The sequence below is a fragment of the Procambarus clarkii genome, chromosome 92, assembly GCF_040958095.1.
Source record: "Procambarus clarkii isolate CNS0578487 chromosome 92, FALCON_Pclarkii_2.0, whole genome shotgun sequence".
In the NCBI taxonomy this organism is placed as follows: Eukaryota; Metazoa; Arthropoda; class Malacostraca; order Decapoda; family Cambaridae; genus Procambarus; species Procambarus clarkii.
Genome location: NC_091241.1, coordinates 1,810,626 through 1,835,268, shown reverse-complemented (window position 1 = coordinate 1,835,268; position 24,643 = coordinate 1,810,626). Strand labels below are relative to the sequence as shown.

At 45.4% G+C, this 24,643-nt stretch overlaps 2 protein-coding genes across 4 annotated transcripts in view; both read left to right on the top strand.

The window, feature by feature from the left end:
* Positions 1-2,921: 2,921 nt before the first annotated feature.
* Positions 2,922-10,213, top strand: LOC123775198 (chitinase-3-like protein 1). The gene is made up of 10 exons (XM_045770175.2): positions 2,922-3,078; positions 4,848-4,990; positions 5,150-5,293; positions 5,731-5,862; positions 6,122-6,373; positions 7,530-7,718; positions 7,872-8,006; positions 8,633-8,803; positions 9,241-9,390; positions 9,712-10,213. The coding sequence occupies exons 1-10, from the start codon at positions 3,027-3,029 to the stop codon at positions 9,844-9,846; spliced, it is 1,503 nt and encodes a 500-aa protein (XP_045626131.1). The 5' UTR covers positions 2,922-3,026; the 3' UTR covers positions 9,847-10,213.
* A 2,435-nt stretch (positions 10,214-12,648) lies between these two features.
* Positions 12,649-24,643, top strand: part of LOC123775199 (chondroadherin) — a 60,881-nt gene continuing 48,886 nt past the window's right edge. The window contains exons 1-2 of one of the 3 annotated variants that reach the window (XM_045770180.2): positions 12,649-12,776; positions 15,680-15,736. In XM_045770180.2, coding sequence (XP_045626136.1) covers positions 15,695-15,736 — 42 coding nt within the window. In that variant the 5' untranslated portion in view covers positions 12,649-12,776; positions 15,680-15,694. Of the gene's footprint in view, positions 12,782-12,932; positions 13,035-15,679; positions 15,737-24,643 lie in introns of those variants that run through there. The other 2 variants (XM_069319116.1, XM_045770177.2) reach the window with 2 other exon arrangements.

Below are 24,643 nucleotides of genomic sequence, written 5' to 3'. Positions count from 1 at the left end.
TGGTCTTCCCCTGATCTTGGTGTTCTCCCTACTATGCTGAGCAGCTTCTATCAATTTGCTCTCCATGTTTCTTCTCCCCTTCTCAAAGCCGTGGAATTCCAGTGAATTTGCCATTTCATTCTGTAGAACTTTCTAGAACTTTCTTGAAACACGAAGAATTAGGGGTGACATGATAAAGGTGTACACGTGGATGAAGGGACATAACAAAAGAGATACTAATAGCGTGTTAAAAGTATGGGTAAATACTGGTTCGATAGGTAGGTAGGTAGGCCTTCGCATATACACACACACCTGCCTTCAAATACACACACTTGACTTCATCTAGACACCTGCCTTCAACTACTCGCATGGCTTTACCCATACTCCTGCCTTCACCTACATACCTGCCCTCGTTCTCACACCTGCCTTGAGTGAAAACTTTTCCCATGGATCCCTCACTGGATACCTCCCCTTCTCCCAAAATGCCCCTTCCCCCTCAGCCCCCCTCCCCCCCTCCTACCGTCACTCCCCTTTTCCAGTTCCCGCCCACTGACGTCAGAGATAAGAGAATCTTCTGATTGGCCCGCGAGTTCTCGCTGCAAGGACTGGGGCTCGGCGACAAAACGCCCCCACTCCCTCACACCCCATTAATGATGCTTTTTACATGAACCGCGGCAATACTCCCGTGGAAACGACCTATACGGGTGGCTTCACGAAGGTTCTTTAACAGATAAGTCTATCAATGACCTGGGAAGGGAACAGGTGGCCTCTGGCAATATTATCGTCATTACAAACTTTTTTTTTTTTTTTTTTTTAATTCAAAGTACAAGAATACTGTACCCAAAGAACTTGCACCAGTCCTCTAGCTTAATACGTCGCATTTCTTACGGAATTGATGAATTTGTTAACAATGCGACATTTTAGTCCAGCTTTAAGCAATGACATTGATGTTCTCTGTGTATTGAATGCGATAGGTTAGGTGGGTTGCTATGGTTGGTACGAAAGGCTAAATGGTTGTATTTTTTTTTTTTTTATGGAGGGGCAAATTGAGAGAAAGTATTGGTTGACTCTTTCAACCACTGTACATCGTAAGTACAGCGTACGTCCTCCTTATGTTACAAAACTCCTGAAACAGCAAACTAAATAAAACAATCTTCAATAATGGCTTTTATGTAAGTGAATACAGGAACTCTTGATTCATAAATTTTCATAGATTTGGGATGGCCCAAAGAGGTGAAGGTGATCCCAAGGCGATCCTATTAGAGTATGCTGACACCTGTCGTCGCCCCGACACCTACCCTCACTTGGCTGTCGTCGCCCCGACACCTACCCTCACATGGCTGTCGTCGCCCCGACACCTACCCTCACTTGGCTGTCGTCGCCCCGACACCTACCCTCACTTGGCTGTCGTCGCCCCGACACCTACCCTCACTTGGCTGTCGTCGCCCCGACACCTACCCTCACATGGCTGTCGTCGCCCCGACACCTACCCTCACATGGCTGTCGTCGCCCCGACACCTACCCTCACTTGGCTGTCGTCGCCCCGACACCTACCCTCACTTGGCTGTCGTCGCCCCGACACCTACCCTCACTTGGCTGTCGTCGCCCCGACACCTACCCTCACTTGGCTGTCGTCGCCCCGACACCTACCCTCACATGGCTGTCGTCGCCCCGACACCTACCCTCACATGGCTGTCGTCGCCCCGACACCTACCCTCACATGGCTGTCGTCGCCCCGACACCTACCCTCACATGGCTGTCGTCGCCCCGACACCTACCCTCACTTGGCTGTCGTCGCCCCGACACCTACCCTCACATGGCTGTCGTCGCCCCGACACCTACCCTCACTTGGCTGTCGTCGCCCCGACACCTACCCTCACTTGGCTGTCGTCGCCCCGACACCTACCCTCACTTGGCTGTCGTTGCCCCGACACCTACCCTCACTTGGCTGTCGTCGCCCCGACACCTACCCTCACATTCCTGTCGTCGCCCCGACAGCCATGTGGCAGTGGCCCGTTACTGTACATTTCACCCTCTGATTGTGTACACTTCTCAGAATGTTTATATTAACTCTGTTATAGTGTTGAGGGAGCATTCAAAAAGGCATAGGATCGCCATTGTCGGTCTATATTTAGTCAAGTCTGGACAGTAACTGGATGAGTAATCAGCCATTCCCTTGGCTCGGGTAACCTCAACGGGATAAATGAAGGCCTCCAGTCCCTGATTAGTTAATTACCACATTTATACACTTTATAATAATGTTGGGTTATTTGCTAATTGATGTTAGCAAAGAAGAGACATGGCAGGATGTGCAGAATACCCCCGTTGAAAAGCAGAGGTGCAACAGGTACTCTTGAGTGAAAACTCTATCAACATCAGAGGCCCGAGACTGTTCAACACGCTTCCACTACACATAAGGGGCATAACTGGCCGACCCCTCAGTGTTCAAGAGAGAACTGGATAAGCACCTCCAAAGGATACCTGAACAACCAGGCTGTGACTCATACGTCAGGCTGCGAGCAGCCGCGTCTAACAGCCTGGTTGATCAGTCCGGCAACCAGGAGGCCTGGTCGACGACCGGGCCGCGGGGACGCTGAGCCCTGGAAGCACCTTAAGGTATGTTAAACAAAAAACGAATAGACCATCTTGAATTCTCACGAAACAAATATTTACAAGGTTGTAAATTTCATAAAAGTTTAACTATATCAATGTGGCTTAAAAAATAGGTGAATGTCCTTCGGTCCTCCCTCGCAAAAGCTCGTACTATTAACATAAAAAATTGTCCTTGAGGTGGTTCGAGGCTTGCCTGGGAACACAACACAAGCTGTCTCATCCCAACACGTGTGATTGTGCACTTATTTACCTTGACCCTCCTCCCCTCCCCCCTGCACACACACACTCGTGGGGACAACAGCGTGAGGCCACGCCACATCAAAGTACCTTTTCCCGCCAATATGGGTCGCTCGCCCTGAGGGTATATTACGGGGCGTTGAGACGGTAACTCATCAGTACCGTGCTGGTTCTTGCTAAGCAAACACACACACGCCATGAGATTGTTGCTGCCGCTCTCTCTCCTCGCCATCACCCTCTCTCTTGCAGGTGAGATGTGTAGACACTCATCTTTGTCCCCATAAAAATGTCTTGTTTATTCCATCATCCTCGTTCACGTAGTCACTCTTCAGCTCCTCTCAGACACTTATCCTCCATCCTCATATGCAATTATACCATTGTTTGTAATATACGTCGACATGTCTGCCTTCTACTACCAGGCCTAGAGCTGTCTCTCGCCGTTTTGTAACTGTAATTCATATTATATAATGTTATATTAATGATTCACCCATATTTGATATTTCATCTATTTGGATCATGCACTAATTGAGATCACGGTATTGGCAGGCTAACAACGACTGATAGGATGCGTTAAAACGCTACATGATAACTGTTGTTGACACTCGTATATTGACGGTAACCTCCGTCGTTACCTGCGTATCCTAATTAGTCTAATCACTTGACCTGCCTCTCCGGTCAGGTGATTAGAGGTTATCAAGCCCTACAACAGCCTAGTCTCTGGAGATTTACCTCTCGAATTTCCAGAGCCTAAGCTAATTACTTCAGAGCAACACACGCTCCCTTGAACAAGTTGCACAAATAGGTCAACCCACTGGAATAGAGAGCAGAGTCCCCTGCTTGAGGAAAAGTGATCGTCACCATGTTGTAACGCTCGTGATTTGTTCGCCGATTACTCAGGATGAAGAGCAGATCAGAACTGTCTTGCCACCGTCATCTCTCAAATACGTTAACTGTCACACACTGGAGTGACAGGCCCTCCGGGAATCCACATGCCTCCCGTTCTCACAAGTCCCGGCTTGCAGTTATTCACTTCTCGACTGTTACATGGCTTCCACTCACACTGGGGTCATTCAAGCTTCTCCAAATTGCAGAAGCTCGTAGTGGCTCCCAGTAGTGCCTCATACGGTCTTCCAGCCTACTCATACGGCACTCATAATGTTAAAAGTGTTATGAGAACTCGTAATGTTAAGAGTACCCTTTAGCATAAATAGTCTCTCAGTACTCGGAGAGACTTGACTAAATTCCTCCATTGATGGGCACAAAATACCCGTAACTCATGGTAAACTCTTACTAGTTTCCCTGGAACACAACCCACCAATTGGTATACAATTACTGTTTGGTAAAATGGGGCGAATAGGTCAGAATTGACTCCCAGGTAATCCCTCTCTGCACTCAGAGTTCGAACCCAGATGGCTTCCTGTCCCCGTCAAGGAACCTAGAAATGAAGACCATCAGATAAGTTCATGTAAGCCAATGAATTGGAAAAATTCAAATCGGGTTACATAAATCCATGTAATTACATTACAAGAAAAAGAAATGAATTTGATCGTTCACATTTTCCTGGTAATTTGGTTACTCCTCTCCCCTCCCTCTTAGATATATGTACATACATCTGTTCATTATACACCCGTCAGCAGTAAATCTGATCAAAATTATAAACATTATTCAACCGCGACAGATTAGTCAACCTGTGCATGTGTAACATATGAAGAAAATTAATTAGTTGTGCAACCAATGCAGATTGAATAACTAGATTAACACGGATGAAAATAAGCTGGCAGAACCGAAACTTGGCTAGAGCAGGCGAAACTAACCTAGCACAGTTCAAACTAGAATAACACAGACAAAAGCTAGGCGAACACTGACAAAACGTAGGCTAAAAACAGACAAACTAGGATAAACAGACCAAAAACTAGATTAACACTCAAAAACTAGACTAACATACTTATCATGAATAGGAAATACTTCAGTCCGCATAAAATAAGACACAAAGCCTGACATTGACTGTTACGTTACAGAGGGGGTGATGGTGTGTTACTACGGCTCCTGGGCGGTGTACAGGCCGGACAACGGCAAGTTTGACGTGGAGGCCATCGACCCCTTCATCTGCACCCACCTCATCTTCGGCTTCGCCGGGCTTGGATGGGACAACAAAATTAGGGTAAGAGATACATATGGAAAACGTTCAGTAGGTGTGGCGCATGTTTGACAACAAATATATAAGGTCAATTTTCATCTGTAATGCTAAATAATTTACAGGATTTGTACACTAAAGACTGTACAAAGTGTTCTTTACAAAGTGTATACATGTTGTGTACAGGTACTGGACCCGTACAACGAGCTGTGTGAGAACTACGGCAAGTGTGCCTACGACCGGTTCACCGCGCTTAAGAACAAGAACGCCGACCTTATCACCATCCTGGCCGTCGGAGGCTGGAACGAGGGATCCACCAAGTACTCTGATGTGAGTCTCGCCTGTTCTTCTTTCTTGCTAAACATGTCTTCATTTATAGGTCTTTTAGCCCGCCTTTACATATTTCTAAATGCTAAAGATAGTGTTTGTACCTGAGGGGTCCAGGAACATGGGTTCGATCCCATTGTAAGACCACTGTATTTTCTTAGATTCATTGCAATCTTCTGATTTTATTATGCATTAATCTTCAAACTGCACATATTTTAAAAGTATTAAACAGAGGTGCACATGTTTAACAAATGAAATTAAGAAAAATTGCAATAAGTGTTTGTAGCACGGTAGGGGTTAAAGATGATCTAGTTCACTCCTTTTGCATTTCTTAAAGTAACTAAGTCAGTGTGTGTGTGTGAATGAATTCAGCCAAATGTTGTTCATATTCTCAAAGTAGTAAATACTTTGTGGCATCCTGACATTCTTCCTTTGTGCAGATGGCAAAGGACGCGGGAACAAGGAAGATCTTCGTCGACTCCTCCGTTGAGATGCTGAAGACCCACAACTTCGACGGTCTGGACATGGACTGGGAGTACCCGACCCAGCGTGGAGGGAAGCCGGAGGACAAGGTATACCAGTTACATATCTACTGTAACATTAAATACAATGAATTATGGCGTATTTTGTTATACATTTAACAGAATCTAACATACTTATCCTTATCTAGATTATTCAAGGTGTTAAAGAGACTGAATGGTCGAACTGACCCGAGAGGATCGTCTGGTAAACTATGTTACTCTTAATGGATCACAGGAACTGACAGACAAGGCAGGTCTCCTCAGGAGGAAGCAACAGTATTGAGACGTTGTGTGTGTGTGATGTCCACAGGTCAACTTCATCAGCCTCCTGTCAGACTTGTACAACGAGCTGCACGCCAACGGTATGATCCTGACGGCCGCCGTGTCCGCCGGTAAGCTGACCATTGACCCCGCCTACGACATCCCCGCCATGGCAGAGAATCTTGACCTCATCAACCTGATGGCGTACGACCTGCACGGCGCCTGGGACACCTACACCCACCACCAGTCTGGCCTCTACCAGTATCCTGACGACACCGGCGACAACGTCTACCTCAACCAGGTCAGTCAACTGCCTGGTCGCTAGTACTTCCATGTTATACCGGCGACACAATTTTTGGTACTCTCCTACTCAAACACTCTTCTTATAAACACACATCTCTTACATATATGGGCACTGGGGAAGTTCGAGGTAAGAAAACTTACATACGTAAGTTTTGTTATTTCCCGAAGCTTATGTGATCCCAGACAGCATAAACCCCCATTTTAATAACTCTTGAGACTTGTAACAACCCAAATGCTTCTTTGTTGAGTTTACTAGTTTCACACCTGAAATGTTGCATCCTAATTAAACTACTCTTAATTACACCTACTCTTGGTACTTAATTACTCTTCAGGGAGTAATTTAAGCTCTTGTCCTGAACACGCGAGCACTTCGCTAGCCTTGCCACGCCTCCAGTGACTTCTATCAGTTTTGTTGACATGAATTTATTAAAAGGGAGGAGGACGTTTTGCCTAAAATACACTACTGCAAGCCTGGGGGGAATTAATAATTATTACTATGTGACTTGACGCCAGAGGGGAAATTACTGGAAAATGAGAGAGTAAGGATTAATGCGTCATTGCTGTTCTAATTTATTTAGCCCCGTAAACCCCAGGCCTATCTGTAACATACTCGTAATACACTAATAAACCGAACAGGTAAAAAACACACCATTATATTTTCTTTTTCTGTCACATCTTGTTTATCATCTTTTTCCCATCCCACTTTACCGAAGAGTACCCTAAAGGCTCTCTACTTCTCTCTAGAAGTCCACGAAGTCCACGACTTCGTAGTCGAAGTTTCTGGAAGGTCCATTAATGTCTTTTACTGACCTCTCCTCCAGCTTATTCACGTGCTATCTTTGCTGAACCTCTGATCTACATCTGCCCTCTACTTACAACCCACAAACACTTTTTTTCTAATTAAATCTCCGTTATGAGGCTGACCCTATCAGAACACCCAACGGTCTCCCACCCGCACTCTGGATTTCTGTTTACAATTTCCTGTTTTAAGTTTATCTGTGCGAACCTCTTCTTCAGTTCTGTTCTCACATGTGTGCTCTGTCAACAATAATTGGAACAAATAACGTTGAGGAATATGCTGTGATTAAGACACCTTAGAGTAAATATAAAGATTCATCGCTCTAAGACACTTTTTGGTGTGTGTGTTTGCGCAGGACTTCGCTGTGAGGTACTGGATTGACGGAGGAATGCCGAGCACCAAGATCGCCCTGGGCGTACCTCTCTATGGCCGCTGCTGGAAGCTGGACTTCAACACTGATGAGACCGGCTACTACGCCCCGGCTAGCAACCCAGGACCCGCAGGACCCTACACCAGGAGCCCTGGCTTCTTGGGCTACAACGAGGTAAGGAACAGTTCGATCACTCGTGATGTTCAATAATTCAATTCTTGCAGGCTTGGTGATAGTGAGAGACCTACAATCTTTTCAACAATAACATCAACAATACCAGATGCCATAAAGACCCTCATACTTAACTCTCAAGTTTATCTGTTACAGATCTGCGAGTTCCAGAAGAACGAGGGTGACTGGGTGATAGAGATCGCGCCGGGCATGAACGAACCTTACACCTACAGCTACAACCACGAGAGGATCTGGTGCTCCTACGATGACCACGACTCTTGCGTAGTCAAGGTACAGGTCGATTCTTGGGTTCCCAGAGTAGATATGAGACTTTGTCAAGAAGCTGTACAGTAGACAACCGATAGTTGGAAAGTAAATTTTATTCAGGAAAGTACATAAATAGTTGATTTACAACATAATGTTGGATTTATAGATAAAGCTAGTACATACAATACCTAAAGCTACTAGTACGCATAGCGTTTCGGGCAAGGTGAGGTGGGGGGAAAAAACCACTTGGACTAAAACTTAATAGTAATTGAGCTTAAAGTATAAAGTAAAGTAAGAATGGCGGGGTCCAAGAGCTAAATACTCGATCCTGCAGACACGAATAGTAAATATAAATAGTAAGCACACACGCAAAGGGAAGGGAACTATCAAGGGGAAAGTTCCAAGCCATTACGACTATATAGCACTTGGTAAGGATTTGGGATGGGACGGGGGGAAGAAATAGTGCCCAACCACTTGGACGGTAGAGGATTGAATGCCGACCTGCATGAAGCGAGACCGTCGCTCTACCCTCCACACACACACACACACACACACACACACACACACACACACACACACACACACACACACACACACACACACAGAAGTGAGTTTTTAACAATTTATAATTGCATTTGGTACCTCGGTAGGCCAATTACGCTAAAGAGATGAACCTGGCTGGTATGATGGTGTGGAGCGTAGAGACAGACGACTTCCTTGGTATCTGTGGCGCTCGCTCCTTCGACCTCATAAAGACGCTGGCAGAGACGTACAGTGGTAACGTCATCACTGTTCCCCCTCCACCACCTACCACCACCAGGGTCAGTGGTTCCCTCTTCGCTGGCTCTCCTAAATTTTCATCTCTTTGAAAGTTTGAATGTTTTTCTTATAATTCTTTAATTATGGGGTATTCACTGGTTGATTTGTATAATATGGGAAGTTTCTGATTATTTTATGCTCTTTGAATGGAGTTTTAAAGTAATATCTAAGATTGTGTATTACTTTTTGAGTGCTGACAAAATAACCTTCATAAAACAGTGGTCTCCCCTTAAAATTCTTAGCTTTCTCTCTGAATAAGCAATAATTAAAGAAAACGTGATAGAATAAGACTAACTATTCTAAAAAAGGAAACGCGTATCGCACGCTATTTGTGTTGGCAGAAATTTAGCCACAAAGGCATGTTTAATTTCTTAAGATACATACCATAATTCTAGATCTTTCTTAACATGCATCTCTCTCCTGCTCACCCTTCCCCCAGGACCCTGACGCACCCACCACCAGCAGCGTCAGCACCACCACCCCCACCACCACATCCACCCGCTCCCCGCCCCCTCCTGACGGCGTGTGTCAGAAGCCCGGCCTCAACGCTGACCCCGAGAACTGCCACCACTACTACCTCTGTGCTCCGGTGAGTGCCACCTCTAGCATAGTGGTCTGCATAGTCGCATCACAACCTAAAGGGGCTCGGGTTCGATTCCTGGGCATGAGGAGACGTTTGTGCAAATACCCTTACATCTAAAGCTCCTGTTCACCTATTAGGAAATAGATGCTTAAGATACACTTAGGAAATTTGTTTTAGATACTTAGGAGTTAGGTAACTGTTGTGGTTTGCATGCTGAGAAAGGTCGGTAGTTGGCCGAGAGAGAGAGGACCTCGATAAGCCAAACAGGCTTCCTATTGCAGATAAATCAATATAAGACTCCTAATCAAATTCCGTTCTCTGACTCAGAACACGAGCGGAGGCTACGACGCCACGGAGGAAATCTGTCCCCCGGGCACACTCTACAACCCCGACGCCTTCATCTGCGACTGGCAGAACTCCGTCTGCGCCCTCGGCGACGTCTGTCCGGACGACTGTGCCTAGTTCTGTCCGTCCGTCCCCCTGTTTCCGTTCTTTTGCCTCTGACTGGTGGCATATGTAAACGCGTAGCGCAGCCACAACGTTTTGCTGGACGTTCTTGCGTCGTCGTAGCTGCGTCAGAATAACGTGGTGGTCACGAAGTGTGTGTTCTTGTTGTGTTTGCTGTGACGCGCTTACAGAGCCTCTGTTTCTCCATTGTATACACTAGTCTACCTCTGTGTTTAATTTTCACTGAGGATGATAGCCACACCGTAAACCAGACCGTAGGTGGATTATACCCATTCGACCCCCCTCCACCTCCCAGTTAAGTTTCCTGAAGTATACCCTCCAGATTAATATATTGTAGGTGCTAAATAAATTATTATGCAAATCGGCTATTTAAATCTCTTCCTCTTTTATGTATATTGACCTAACTTTTTTTTTTTTTTTGGTCTAGGCACGTTGTATTAGATTGATTTCGCACATGTAAGTTACTTATGCTTGAAGCTTGGTTGTACATGGATATGTGGGTGATCAGCAAGCCGAGTCTTGGGCTTAATAAACCGGAAATAGACGAGAAAGAGATTAACAGGTCAAGTAAGCTTAGACTGAAGCTTTTATATGCTGTTGTAAGCTTTAAGATTCATTGCAAATGCTGAACGAAGCTTTGTAGTCTCTATGGCTCGTCAGAGACTGCACTAAGCTTAACAGGTTCATAACGCAAAAGCTGCACTAAGCTTGACACGGTCATCACACAAACGCTGCACTAAGCTTAACAAGTTCATGTTGATGAATCTGTGTGAATCTGAAGAAGCTTCAGCTCCAACAGAAGGAATCTGTTGGAGCTGAATGTGACAAAGGCTGTTGGGCCTGACAGAATCTCACCGTGGATACTAAAAGAAGGTACAGAGGCACCAAGTGTGCCACTCTATGATGTATAACAGGTCACTGGAAACGGGAGACCTTCCGGAAAGCTGGAAGACAGCTAACGTAGTCCCAATATACAACAAGGGCGACAAGAAAGAGGCGCTGTAGTACAGGCCAGTTTCCCTAACTTGTATACCATGCAAGGTGATGGAGAAGATCGTGAGGAAAAGGCTCGTAGAGCATCTGGAGGGAAATAGCTTTGCAACGCACCACCAACATGGATTCAGAGATGGTAAATCGTGCCTCACAGGTTCAATAGAATTCTATCACCAAGCAACCCAAATTAGGCAAGAAAAAGAAGGGTGGGGCAGACTGCATTTTCTTGGCCTGTCAGAAAGCCTTTGACACAGTACCTCACAAAAGGCTGTTACAAAAGTTGGAGCAACGGGCAGGAGTAAAAAGTAAGGTGTTCCAGTGGATCAAGGAGTATCTAAGCAACGGGAAACGAAGAGTATCTAATATATGTAAACGATCTTCCAGAGGGTATAGACTCATTCCTGTCCATGTTTGTTGATGATGATGAAAAAATTATGAGAAGAATCAAGACAGACGAAGATAGACAGAGATTACAGGGCGACCTGAACAAGTTGGTGGAATGGTCTAGAAAATGGCTATTAGAGTTCAACTCGGGAAAGTGAAAAGTAATGACATTAGGCGAAGGGAGCAGAAGGCTGAACACAAGGTACCATCTGGGAGGTGATATCCTGCAAGAGTCAAATAGAAAGATCTGGGGGTTGATATCACACCGAACCTGTCCCCAGAGGCCCACATCAAAAGAATATCATCAGCGGCATATGCTAGACTGGCCAACATAACTGTCTTTCGAAACTTGTGTAAGGAATCATTCAGGATCTTGTATGCCACTTATGTAAGACCGATCTAGGAGTATGCAGTACCAGCCTGGAGTTCATACCTAGTTGAACACAAGACAGTTAGAAAAGATTCAGAGGTATGTCACCAGACTAGTCCCGGAACTGAGAGGTATGAGCTACGAGGAAAGGCTAAGGGAGCTGAACCTCTCGTCCCTGGAAAACAGAAGAGTAAGGGGGACACATGATAACCACCTACAAAATTCTCGGGGGAATTGACAGGGTGGACAAAGACAAACTATTTAGCACGGGTGGAGGTTATCTTGAGCTGATTTCGGGGCTTTTTAGTGTCCCCGCGGCCCGGTCCTCGACCAGGCCTCCACCCCCAGGAAGCAGCCCGTGACAGCTGACTAACACCCAGGTACCTATTTTACTGCTAGGTAACAGGGGCATAAGGTGAAAGAAACTGCCCATTGTTTCTCGCCGGCGCCTGGGATCGAACCCAGGATCACAAATCCAGCGTGCTGTCCGCTCGGCTGACCGGCTCCCCGCCGGTCACGTCCCCCCTGGAACACGAACATTAGGACACAAGTGAAGTGTGAGTACCCAAATGAGCCACAGACATTAGACAGAACTTTTTCAGTGTCAGAGTAGTTAACAGGTGGAATGCATTAGGCAGTGATGTGGTGGAGGCTGACTCCATACACAGTTTCAAATGTAGATATGATAGAGCCCAGTAGGCTCAGGAACCTGTACATCAATTAACAGTTGAGAGGCGGGACCAAAGAGCCAGAGCTCAACCCTCCGCAAGGTGGTGTGGTCGACGACCGGGCCGTGGGGACGCTAAGCCCCGAAAACACCTCAAGGTAAGGTAACACAACTAGGTGAGTACACAGCCGGGCTCTAATCACCTCGCCAAACAAGCAACGTGTGGTTGTAAATGGTAGTTTCAGCGCGAACGGCTAACCATATTATCGCCTAATCACACCATTCGCCACGACAAAGGGCATTTTGCCTCACACACGCATGCAAGTACGCACATGTACACACACATGTACACACAGGCGCGCACACACACATCCGTCAGTGGTGGGAGGTCCCCCGCGGGCTATGGACATCCTTGCCTAGAGTGCTCGTCACCGTCTCAGGGAGCTGCTTCACCCTCTCCCCCAGGGTCATCTAGGGAGCCAGGGTGACGCTGTCACTCTACACTGGGCGGTGAGGCGAGTATTGTTATGGGTGTGTGTGGTGGTGGTGGTGTGTGGTGGTGTGTGTGTAGGTGGTGGTGTGGTGGTGGTGGTGGTGTGTAGGTGGTGACACTTGTATTATGTGGTGGTGGTCCTCCTCGTGCTGTGATGGTGGTATTGTGATGATAATGAGATGAGAGTGATGAGTCTGATGTGTTCAGCAGTGAGGCACGAGCACCACGACCCGACCAGCAGGGAGACGAAGAATTACCAACACAACACCAAAAAGGTAACCTATCCTAGGCTTAACTATACTCTAAATGGTCGTACTCGACAAAATATAGTTTTTGGTGTCACAGTCGTGAATACGAAACATAAAACGCAGAGAGGATGAGTCAAGTGAACCATGAACGGTGACTCAGAAACTATGACTGAGATCTGAAATGATATTCGAGAGACTCAACACAGCCCGTCCTCATCAACACAGCCCGTCCTCATCAACACAGCCCGTCCTCATCAACACAGCCCGTCCTCATCAACAACACAGCCCGTCCTCATCAACACAGCCCGTCCTCATCAACACAGCCCGTCCTCATCAACAACACAGCCCGTCCTCATCAACACAGCCCGTCCTCATCAACAAGGCAGCCCGTCCTCATCAACAAAGGTCAAACATTCGTTAATCCAGCCGCCAAACCCTCTGTCTATAAATGAAAAACGGTTCACACACGACTCGCAACTGATGACGTTCGAACATTTCTCGAACAGTGCCTTGTTGACGACCTGTTTCGAATGGCAATTATCGCTGTAAATGCTTCGCCCAGGTACTTCAAGTACCAGTAAGGCCAACAGTATCTAAACACCTAACCTAAGTTAGGCCTAACTATTTAACACATTCTAGTCTACACTAATATATTTAATTTTTTTTTAGAAAATACAAATATTGAGTAAGCAGAAAGTTAAAATTGAAGACTACGTCTTATGCCCGACTTGGCTGAGCCTGGCTGAGCCTGGCCGAGCCTGGCCGGGCCTGGCCGAGCCTGGCCGGGCCTGGCCGAGCCTGGCCTGAGGACATGAAGCCACAAGGCTACACAGGAGCACCACCACCACTAGGACACCAGCATGACGGTCTCCGCCCCGGACATGTACCATACAGGAAGCCTTCCCTGCTGGTCCTTAAATAGTCTTTGTTTCCAAATTGTCATTTCTGTAACTAAAATACCACTTGTGCACGTGCCAGGCGTAAAGAATATTTATAAAACCCTATGTCAGTATGTAATGTATGTACTCACCTAGTTGTGCTGCGCGGGTTGAGCTCTGGCTCTTTGGTCCCGTCTCTCAACAGTCAATCAACTGGTGTACAGGTTCCTGAGCCTATTGGGCTCTATCATATCTACACTTGAAACTGTGTATGGAGTCAGCCTCCACCACATCACTGCCTAATGCATTCCATTTGTCAACCACTCTGACACTGAAAACATTCTTTCTAATGTCTCTGTGGCCCATTTGGGTGTTCAGTTTCCACCTGTGTTCCCTTTTTCGCTTACCACCAATGTGTGTGTGTGTGTGTGTGTGTGTGTGTGTGTGTGTGTGTATATATATTATATATATATATATATATATATATATATATATATATATATATATATATATATATAATATATATATATATATATATAATATATATATATATATATATAATATATATATATATATATATATATATATATATATATATATATATATATATATAATATATATATATATAATATATATATATATATATATATATATATATATATATATATATATATATATATAATATATGTCGTACCTAGTAGCCAGAACTCACTTCTCAGCCTACTATGCATGGCCCAATTTGCCTAATAAGCCAAGTTTTCCTCAATTAATATATTTGCTCTAAATTTTTTCTTATGGAATCATAAAGCTACCCATTTCATTATGTATGAGGTCAATTTTTTTTCATTGGAGTTAAAATTAACGTAGATATATGACCGAACCTAACCAACCCTACCTAACCTAACCTAACCTATCTCTATAGGTTAGGTTGGGTTATGTAGCTGAAAAAGTTAGGTTAGGTTAGGTTAGGTAGGTTAGGTAGTCGAAAAACAATTAATTCATAAAAACTTGGCTTATTAGGCAAATCGGGCCTTGCATAGTAGGCTGAGAAGTGAGTTCTGGCTACTAGGTACGACATATATATATATATATATATATATATATATATATATATATATAATGTCGTACCTAGTAGCCAGAACGTCGTAACTCAGCCTACTATGTAAGGCCCGATTTGTCTAATAAGCCAAGTTTCCCTGAATTAATATATTTTCTCAAATTTTTTTCGTATGAAATGATAAAGCTACCCATTTCATTATGAATGAGGTCAATTTTTTTTATTGGAGTTAAAATTAACGTAAAAATATGACCGAACCTAACCAACCCTACCTAACTTTACCTAACCCTACCTATAACCTATAAAGATAGGTTAGGTTAGGTTAGGTTAGGTAGGGTTGGTTAGGTTCGGTCATATTTTTACGTTAATTTTAACTCCAATAAAAAAAATTGACCTCATTCATAATGAAATGGGTAGCTTTATCATTTCATACGAAAAAAATTTGAGAAAATATATTAATTCAGGGAACTTGGCTTATTAGGCAAATCGGGCCTTACATAGTAGGCTGAGTACGACGTTCTGGCTACTAGGTACGACATATATATATATATATATATATATATATATATATATATATATATATATATATATATATATATATATATATATATTTATTTTGTGTGTGTAATTTCATTAATGAGAAAGCAATTGTATTTCGTATATACATCTGTAATTGTACTGTATTTGCTATTAAGTTAATCACGTAACTTAAACAAAATCATTTTGTGTATTTGCAGGACGCTTCAGCAAACATGAATTGTGACCAGATTCGTCGAGCAGGAACAGGACGAGCTGTGAGTACCGCCTGACCCGGCAAGGGTTCGAACCTCCGTCGCCTGGGTGGAGCAGAGTATTAGGCTTAGGAGGAAGGGTGGGGTAGGCCGTGGATTGTATGGTCGTCATTGGGAGATTACAGGGGGGGGGGTGTCGTGACATGGGAGATTACAGTGGGGGAAGTGTGTGGCTTAGTTCATTTTCATCCCATAGTTCATCTTAGTTTACCTTGGAACTTGACCAGCCAAGCTGTTTACAACCAGGTTGCAAATTCCTGTTCTGGAAAACAATTAAGGATCGGTGTCCAGTCGATCCCTCTTTGTCTAGGGACAGAGCCCGGACCTAACAGCTTGTGAGGGGTGGGGTATCACGGCCGAGGATGTGTACACGTGGTCACCCATGCATTTTCTTCCATGGGTTTGATTTAAGTTAGCGATACTTAAGTCATCCATGAGTTGAATGACGCAGTAGTGTTCATTTTCTCTCATTACTTAATGACAGAAAACGTATGTCAACAGAGCCAGGCTGAGAGGGTAACTGTGGTGTATATCTCGCGGTATATATAATTTTTTATTTTATTTTATTTATTTTATTTATTTATATACAAGAAGGTACATTGGGGGGTTAAGAGAGTACAGAGAAATGATGTTGATTTTACATTCTTGTAAAGCCACTAGCACGCATAGCGTTTCGGGTAATTCCTTAAACTAACATAATTTTAAGTAGATAATTTACAGTAAAATTGACAAGAAAAATTTACAGGTACATTGTAAGAAATTTTGGCACAATAAACAAAGATTAGATTATTACACAATAATAACAATACGCTATAATGATCAAGGATTACTAAGTACATTAGGATCAAATTTCAGGGTTACATATTGGTTCACTGAGGATCATTTCAAGGAGTAATGCTGTAGAATATGTACTCAATATAACTTTCATGATATCAGATGATATCAAAGATTACAATGGTAATGTTACATGGCTTAGGTACATATATTGGGGGATTGGGTGACATTAGATACAGTGTGAGTTAAAGCACTAGGTAGGAAACTAGTGAAATTAGGTACTTTTTGGTTTTATTTTTGAATAAGGCAAAAGTTGGACAGTTTTCCAGTTCATTAGGGAGTGAGTTCCATAGACTGGGTCCCTTTATTTGCAAAGAGTGTTTACACAGATTAAGTTTGACTCTAGGGATATCAAAGAGATATTTATGCCTGGTGAGGTGATTATGGATTCTATTACATCTGTCCAGGAAGAGTTTCAGAATAGGGTTTGCACTTAAGAAAAGGGTTTTGTGAATGTAATTGACACAAGAGAATGTCTGGAGTGAATTTATGTTTACGGATTTAAACAGGGGAGCTGTGTGTTGTCTGAAAGCAGAGTTTATTATTGTCCTAATAGCAGATTTTTGCTGGGTGATGATGGGCTTGAGGTAGTTTGCAGTGGTTGAACCCCATGCACAGATACCATAAGAAAGATAGGGATAGATAAGTGCATAATAGTGAGAGGAGAGCAGAGTAGAGCACATAATATCTGATCTTAGAGAGTAGACCAACTGTTTTAATATAATATATAATAAACGCAATACAACTCGTATCCTACTGCTAACGCAGCTCGTAGAGTGATAAGGGTTAAATTGCACCAAGTTAACCCGATTCTTTTTAACACCGGTAGAACCAAAAAAAAAAAAAATATGATTAATTTTCCAATGATTAAATCATTGATTTGGTATTAATGTCACCGGACACTGAAAAATCATTAATACTGATGATGAAAATAATTTATATTTTCACATTCCTTTCTACAAGAAATTATACATTTCTATATTATGTTTGAAGCATAATTATATTTGAAATATATATTCATAATTCATTACATTTGAAATATTATAATTGCAACCTGAATATGGCAAATCTGATGAATTCTCTGAAAGAAAAGGATCGTCATTCATCTGCAATTGAGTGCCTTCATCTTTCAACAAAGTCAGTTTCCTGTCAATTCTTCAGTCAGATCATTAGTTTTCAACAGCCTATTTTTCTCCTAGCTCAGTGTACTTTAAGAATCAACAGGATACAAGGAAGGAACTAGCACATTTCCCCTTTCAATATATATGTATATGTGTGTGTGTATACAAGGTATGTGGAATCTGGTCAGAATTGCATTTCACCTTGGTAAATGTTACATTAATGACACTATGTAAACAGGCACATCGAACACTGTTTATGTAGGACAGACGTAAATATGTATATTTATGTCTGTAGGTTAGATTAGCATTTTAAAAGCACTACAATCACCTTCTGTGGTTGATTGTTCAATAAGTCACTGAACTATATGTTTAACAGATCTCTCACCCTGTCCATGGAGGACACACACACACACACACACACACACACACACTCACACTCACTCCCCACACACGCACACTCCCCCCCCACACACTCACTTCCCCCCCACACACTCACTCCCCCCCCACACACTCACTCCCCCCCCCACACACTCACTCCCCCCCACACACTCACTCCCCCCCCCACACACTCACTCCCCCCCCCCCCACACACTCACTCCCCCCCCCACACACTCACTCCCCCCCCCCCCCACACACTCACTCCCCCCCACACACTCACTCCCCCCCCCACACACTCACTCCCCCCCCACACACTCACTCCCCCCCCACACACTCACTCCCCCCCCACACACTCACTCCCCCCCCACACACTCACTCCCCCCCCCACACACTCACTCCCCCCCACCACACTCACTCCCCCCCCACACACTCACACTCCCCACACACACACTCACTCCCCACACACACTCACTCCCCACACACACTCACTCCCCACACACACTCACTCCCCACACACACTCACTCCCCACACACACTCACTCCCCACACACACTCACTCCCCACACACACTCACTCCCCACACACACTCACTCCCCACACACACACTCACCCCCCACACACACACTCACCCCCCACACACACTCACCCCCACACCCCCACCCCTCACACCCCCACCCACTCACCCCCCCACCCACTCACCCCCACACACACTCTCCCCCACACACACTCACCCCCCCACACACTCACCCCCCCACACCCCCCCACACCCACTCACCCCCCCACACCCACTCACCCCCCACACACCCACCCCCCACCCCCCCACCCCCCCACCCACCCCCCAACACCCACACACCCACCCCCCAACACCCACACACCCACCCCCCAACACCCACCCACTCACCCCCCCCACACACCCACCCCCCCACACCCACCCACTCACCCCCCCACACACCCACCCCCCCACACCCACTCACCCCCCCACACCCACTCACCCCCCCATACCCACTCACCCCCACACCCACTCACCCCCCCACACCCACTCACCCCCACACCCACTCACCCCCACACCCACTCACCCCCACACACCCACTCACCCCCACACACCCACTCACCCCCACACACCCACTCACCCCCACACACCCACTCACCCCCACCCCCACACACTCACCCCCACACACACACCCCACACACACAGCCACATCCATTCCTCCCAAACCACATACACCCCTCCCCCCTAACCCCCACCCCCCCACGCGTGACCTCGCATGACCCCTAGAGGTCAACTACCCATGGGTCGTTAACAGGCATACTTCGCCCCACGACCCATCAGCATGCCATTAAGGCCAGTCATTAGGCAAGGTCACCCGCTCCTAATTACCTCATTCTTCGTGGCCTAGTGGCCTTCGTGGAAGGTGATTGGAGCTGCTGGAGACATGAAACCGGCTTCGTCACTTAGTTGCTCAAGTGCTTCACTGACGACTGTTGTTCGAACCATTGTTCAACAACAGTGCAACAGGCTTCCTGTTGCACTGGCTTCCTGTTGCACTGGCTTCCTGTTGCTCTGGCTTCCTGTTGCACTGGCTTCCTGTTGCTCTGGCTTCCTGTTGCACTGGCTTCCTGTTGCTCTGGCTTCCTGTTGCACTGGCTTCCTGTTGCACTGGCTTCCTGATGCACTGAATGGTTCATGAGGACGGGCTGGGTTGGGCACTGTTCCTTCTAAGTGCGATGCAATTTAACTTATAATTCACATTTGAGTGAGCTTAATATTTCCTGAAGGCTGAGTCGGCATCGTTGTGATTGGTAATCTTATCAAACGAATGACACATCGTAGAGATCACCAACCACATTCACTCTTGCTGGGATTTTCCATCGATTGTCTGTTGGTCCGAATATTTGTTATGTCTCCCACAAACGAGAAATTCGTTCATGGAATCTTGGGTTAGAAATTTATTTTTTCAAATGTTCGAACGTTTGCCTCCGTTAGCAACGGTTCCTTCTATTTAAAGTTGAATGTTGGTTGGTAGCGGACAGACGTTATCGCCCAACCCGTTCTCGCACTTTCTTTAAGTCAATATTGACTTATTAAATAAGTGCATATGTGGCATACTAATTTATTGTGAATATTTTAGTTTACCTTGAAAAGCTTCATAAAAAATATCGACCTCACCTAACCTTCTTAGTAAGGTTATGGTAAGCTCATGGTAAGACTTACCATGAGCTATGGGAAGGGAAAGCTCTCAGCCTGCTAACAGGAGTCAGCAGTCGTCTGCTCCTGTACCCTCCTGTGTGTAAAACTAGTAGGGTAAGGCTTACCATGAGCTATGGGAAGGGAAAGCTCTCAGCCTGCTAACAGGAGCCAGCAGTCGTCTGCTCCTGTACCCTCCTGTGTGTAAAACTAGTAGGGTAAGGCTTACCATGAGCTATGGGAAGGGAAAGCTCTCAGCCTGCTAACAGGAGTCAGCAGTCGTCTGCTCCTGTACCCTCCTGTGTTTAAAACTAGTAGGGTAAGGCTTACCATGAGCTATGGGAAGGAAAAGCTCTCAGCCAGCTAACAGGAGTCAGCAGTCGTCTGCTCCTGTACCCTCCTGTGTGTAAAACTAGTAGGGTAAGGCTTACCATGAGCTATGGGAAGGGAAAGCTCTCAGCCTGCTAACAGGAGCCAGCAGTCGTCTGCTCCTGTACCCTCCTGTGTGTAAAACTAGTAGGGTAAGGCTTACCATGAGCTATGGGAAGGGAAAGCTCTCAGCCTGCTAACAGGAGTCAGCAGTCGTCTGCTCCTGTACCCTCCTGTGTGTAAAACTAGTAGGGTAAGGCTTACCATGAGCTATGGGAAGGGAAAGCTCTCAGCCTGCTAACAGGAGCCAGCAGTCGTCTGCTCCTGTACCCTCCTGTGTGTAAAACTAGTAGGGTAAGGCTTACCATGAGCTATGGGAAGGGAAAGCTCTCAGCCTGCTAACAGGAAGAAAGGGACTTCATTTAATGGCTGTTACGGTAGAGTTTGTATATGTGACGTGCGAATTTCCCACAAGTGTAGGGAGACAGACAGAAACACAGACGGCCAGCCACAGACAGACAGACACACAGACGGCCAACCAGAGACAGGGATAAAGAGAGACAGTTTCCAACATCCGTCACAAGGCTTCGTAACTTTCCAAGTCTCAAACTTTATCTAATTTGCTTCATTACTCCTCTCTTTCTCCTGCTTTTTCATTTCCTTGCAAACTGCTGGTCTAGGTGCAGTGGGTGATGGAGGGGGGGGGGGGGATGGAGGGGGTTGATGGGGAGGGGGGGGGGGTGATGGGGTTTGGGGGGTGATGGGGTTTGGGTGCGTGATGGGGTTTGGGTGGGTGATGGGGGTGAAAGTGATAGAGCTTGGGGCGGGTGATGGGGCGTGGGCGGTCGTCGACCAGTCTTCCTGGTTGCTGGTCTGGTCAACCAGGCTGTTGGACGCGGCTGCTCGCAACCTGACGTATGAATCACAGCCTGGTTGATCAGGTATCCTTTGGAGGTGCTTATCCAGTTCTCTCTTGAACACTGTGAGGGGTCGGCTAGTTATGCCCCTTATGTGTAGTGGAAGCGTGTTGAACAGTCTCGGGCCTCTGATGTTGATAGTTCTCTCTTGAACACTGTGAGGGGTCGGCCAGTTATGCCCCTTATGTGTAGTGGAAGCGTGTTGAACAGTCTCGGGCCTCTGATGTTGATAGTTCTCTCTTGAACACTGTGAGGGGTCGGCCAGTTATGCCCCTTATGTGTAGTGGAAGCGTGTTGAACAGTCTCGGGCCTCTGATGTTGATAGTTCTCTCTTGAACACTGTGAGGGGTCGGCCAGTTATGTCCCGTATGTGTAGTGGAAGCGTGTTGAACAGTCTCGGGCCTCTGATGTTGATAGTTCTCTCTTGAACACTGTGAGGGGTCGGCCAGTTATGCCCCTTATGTGTAGTGGAAGCGTGTTGAACAGTCTCGGGCCTCTGATGTTGATAGTTCTCTCTCAGAGTACCTGTTGCACCTCTGCTCTTCAACGGGGGTATTCTGCACATCCTGCCATGCCTCTTAGTATAATTTCTGTGTACAGATTTTGAACGAGTCATTCTAGTATTTTCCAAATGTAAATTATTATGCAACTCTCCCGCCTGCGCTCTAAGGAAAACAGATGTATAATTTTTAATCGGTCCCAATAGTTTAGATGTTTTACTGAGTGGATTATAGCAGTAAAGGATCTCTGCACGCTCTCCAGGTCAGCAATTTCTCCAGCTTTGAAAGGGGCTGTCATTGTGCAGCAGTACTCCACTCTAGAGAGCACTAGCGTCTTGAAGAGTATCATCATCGGTATAGCATCTCTAGTGTGAAAGGTTCTTGTTATCCAACCTGTCATTTTTCTTGCAGTTGTGACGGCTACTTTATTGTGTTCTTTCAAAATAGGTCTTCCGACATGGTTGCTCCTAAATCTGTTACATTGTTTTTTTCTTTCAATAGTGTAGTTTAACTGTTCTATATTTAGTTTCCGTTTTGATATTTTCGTTTTTTCCATAGCGCCGGAGCTGGAAGTTTTCCTCATTAAACATCATGTTAATTTCGACGGCGTACTGAGACCTGATTAATATCACATTGGAGGTTTGTCGTGTTCTCTATATTGTCTACTCGCATGAAAATCTTAGTGTCATCTGTGAATGATGATACAGTTCTGTAGTTTGTGTACTTGTCTATGTCTGATATTATGATGAGAAAAAGTACCGGAGCAAGTACGGTACCTTGGAGGACTGAGTTTGGGAACTTCGGGGTACCTTGGGGGACTGAGTTTGGGAACTTCAGGGTACCTTGGAGGACTGAGTTTGGGGACTTCGGGGTACCTTGGGGACTGAGTTTGGGGACTTGAGGGTACCTTGGGGGACTGAGTTTGGGAACTTCAGGGTACCTTGGGGGACTGAGTTTGGGGACTTCGGGGTACCTTGGGGACTGAGTTTGGGAACTTCAGGGTACCTTGGGGGACTGAGTTTGGGGACTTGAGGGTACCTTGGAGGACTGAGTTTGGGGACTTCAGGGCACCTCGGGGGACTGAGCTTTTCACAGTAGATGATCCGGATTTTACTGTGTTGACCATTACACTCTGCGTTCTGCTCGTTAAGAAATTGCAGAGCCATCTCCCAACTTTGCCTGTAATTCCTTTTGGGCACATTTTGTGTGCAATAACACCATGGTGACATTTGTCGACCGCTTTTGCAAAGTCTGTATTTGCATTCGCTGATGTAGTCACTACATTTTGTTTGCTTTTGCTTGCTTGTTTTGCTTGTCTTCCATGACAGGTGAGGCTATGTCAGGGTGACCTAGCAACTGTGAGAGGCAGGAGCGACCTGTTCTGAACCCGTATTGTCCGGGGTTATGTAGATGTTGTGATTCCATGTGGTTTGAAATAATACTTCTTAGCACTCTTTCAAAGATTGTTATGATGCATATTGTTAGAGTTATTGGTCTATAATTCTGTATATACTGTCATAATAGTCCTTAGTGTGAGTTTCAATTAAAGCTGCGAATACTGCATTTGTCTCATTTAAGAAGCCAGTTATAAAGTGGACTTCGTCTTGTGTGTTTTGATATCTTGTATATTGGTAAATAGCAAAGATGTTGTCATGTTTGTGTAAGTGTTGGGTATTTTACTCGGTCTTAGTATCTGTGGTAAGGTAAGGGTGCCATGTTATTTGCGTCTCGTCTAGCATTTGACCGAGTAGATTGTAGAATTTTTACAAACTCTACCATCAACTCTACCACTTTTCAAACCTAATTTTATTTGTGTAATCGGTCGGTTGTGTTGGTTGAACCTTAACAAGAGAATTAAGCTTCGAGGACAAGTTGAGAAATTCCGTCTCTCAAACCCACATAAAAAAAGAACAGACAGGACATGATAACTACGTTGAAGATCCTTATGGGATAAGACAAGGTGAGCAGTGAGATCCTCCGTAATCTCAAAGCAAATAGAATAAGAGAACACAGGTGGAAATAGGCCGTAGGCATGTAAGGAAGCACAGTCCCGTGCAAGAATGGTCAAAAAGTACTTGCCTAGGTATGATTACGGGGGTTGAGCTTCGGCTCTTCGGTCACGCCTCTCTACCGTCAATTTGCTGGTTGTGGAAGCCACCTCCAGCCACAATTTTGAGGCCAGATTTGGCACACGAATTTGAACGTGAGAATAGATAAGTTGTAACGCAACAGGTACACCAAGGCCAGTAGGCGGGGTATGAAGAGCTAGAACTCACTCCCCAGTAGCCACTGATAGCTAAGTATTGATAGACAATTACACACACACACACACACACACACACACACACACACACACACACACACACACACACACACACAGTTGATTGACAGTTGAGAATCGGAACCAATGAGCCAAAGCTCAACCCCCGCAAACACAACTAGGAGAATACATACACACAGGCACGTATATACACAAGCGCCAGCACACACAAACAAACAAACAAATACACACACAGCGTCATTTAAAAGTTGGGTAAATCTTAAGTGAGAAAACTCCACAAGTTCACCCAATCTGTGTGTGTGTGTGTGTGTGTGTGTGTGTGTGT

Bases quoted from the DNA above. Each gene is read 5' to 3' on its own strand.
- LOC123775198 (XM_045770175.2), top strand. From the start codon at position 3,027: ATGAGATTGTTGCTGCCGCTCTCTCTCCTCGCCATCACCCTCTCTCTT. The intron at 4,991-5,149 runs GTAAGAGATACA...TGTTGTGTACAG, and splicing joins GATGGGACAACAAAATTAGG to GTACTGGACCCGTACAACGA. The intron at 5,863-6,121 runs GTATACCAGTTA...TGATGTCCACAG, and splicing joins GAGGGAAGCCGGAGGACAAG to GTCAACTTCATCAGCCTCCT.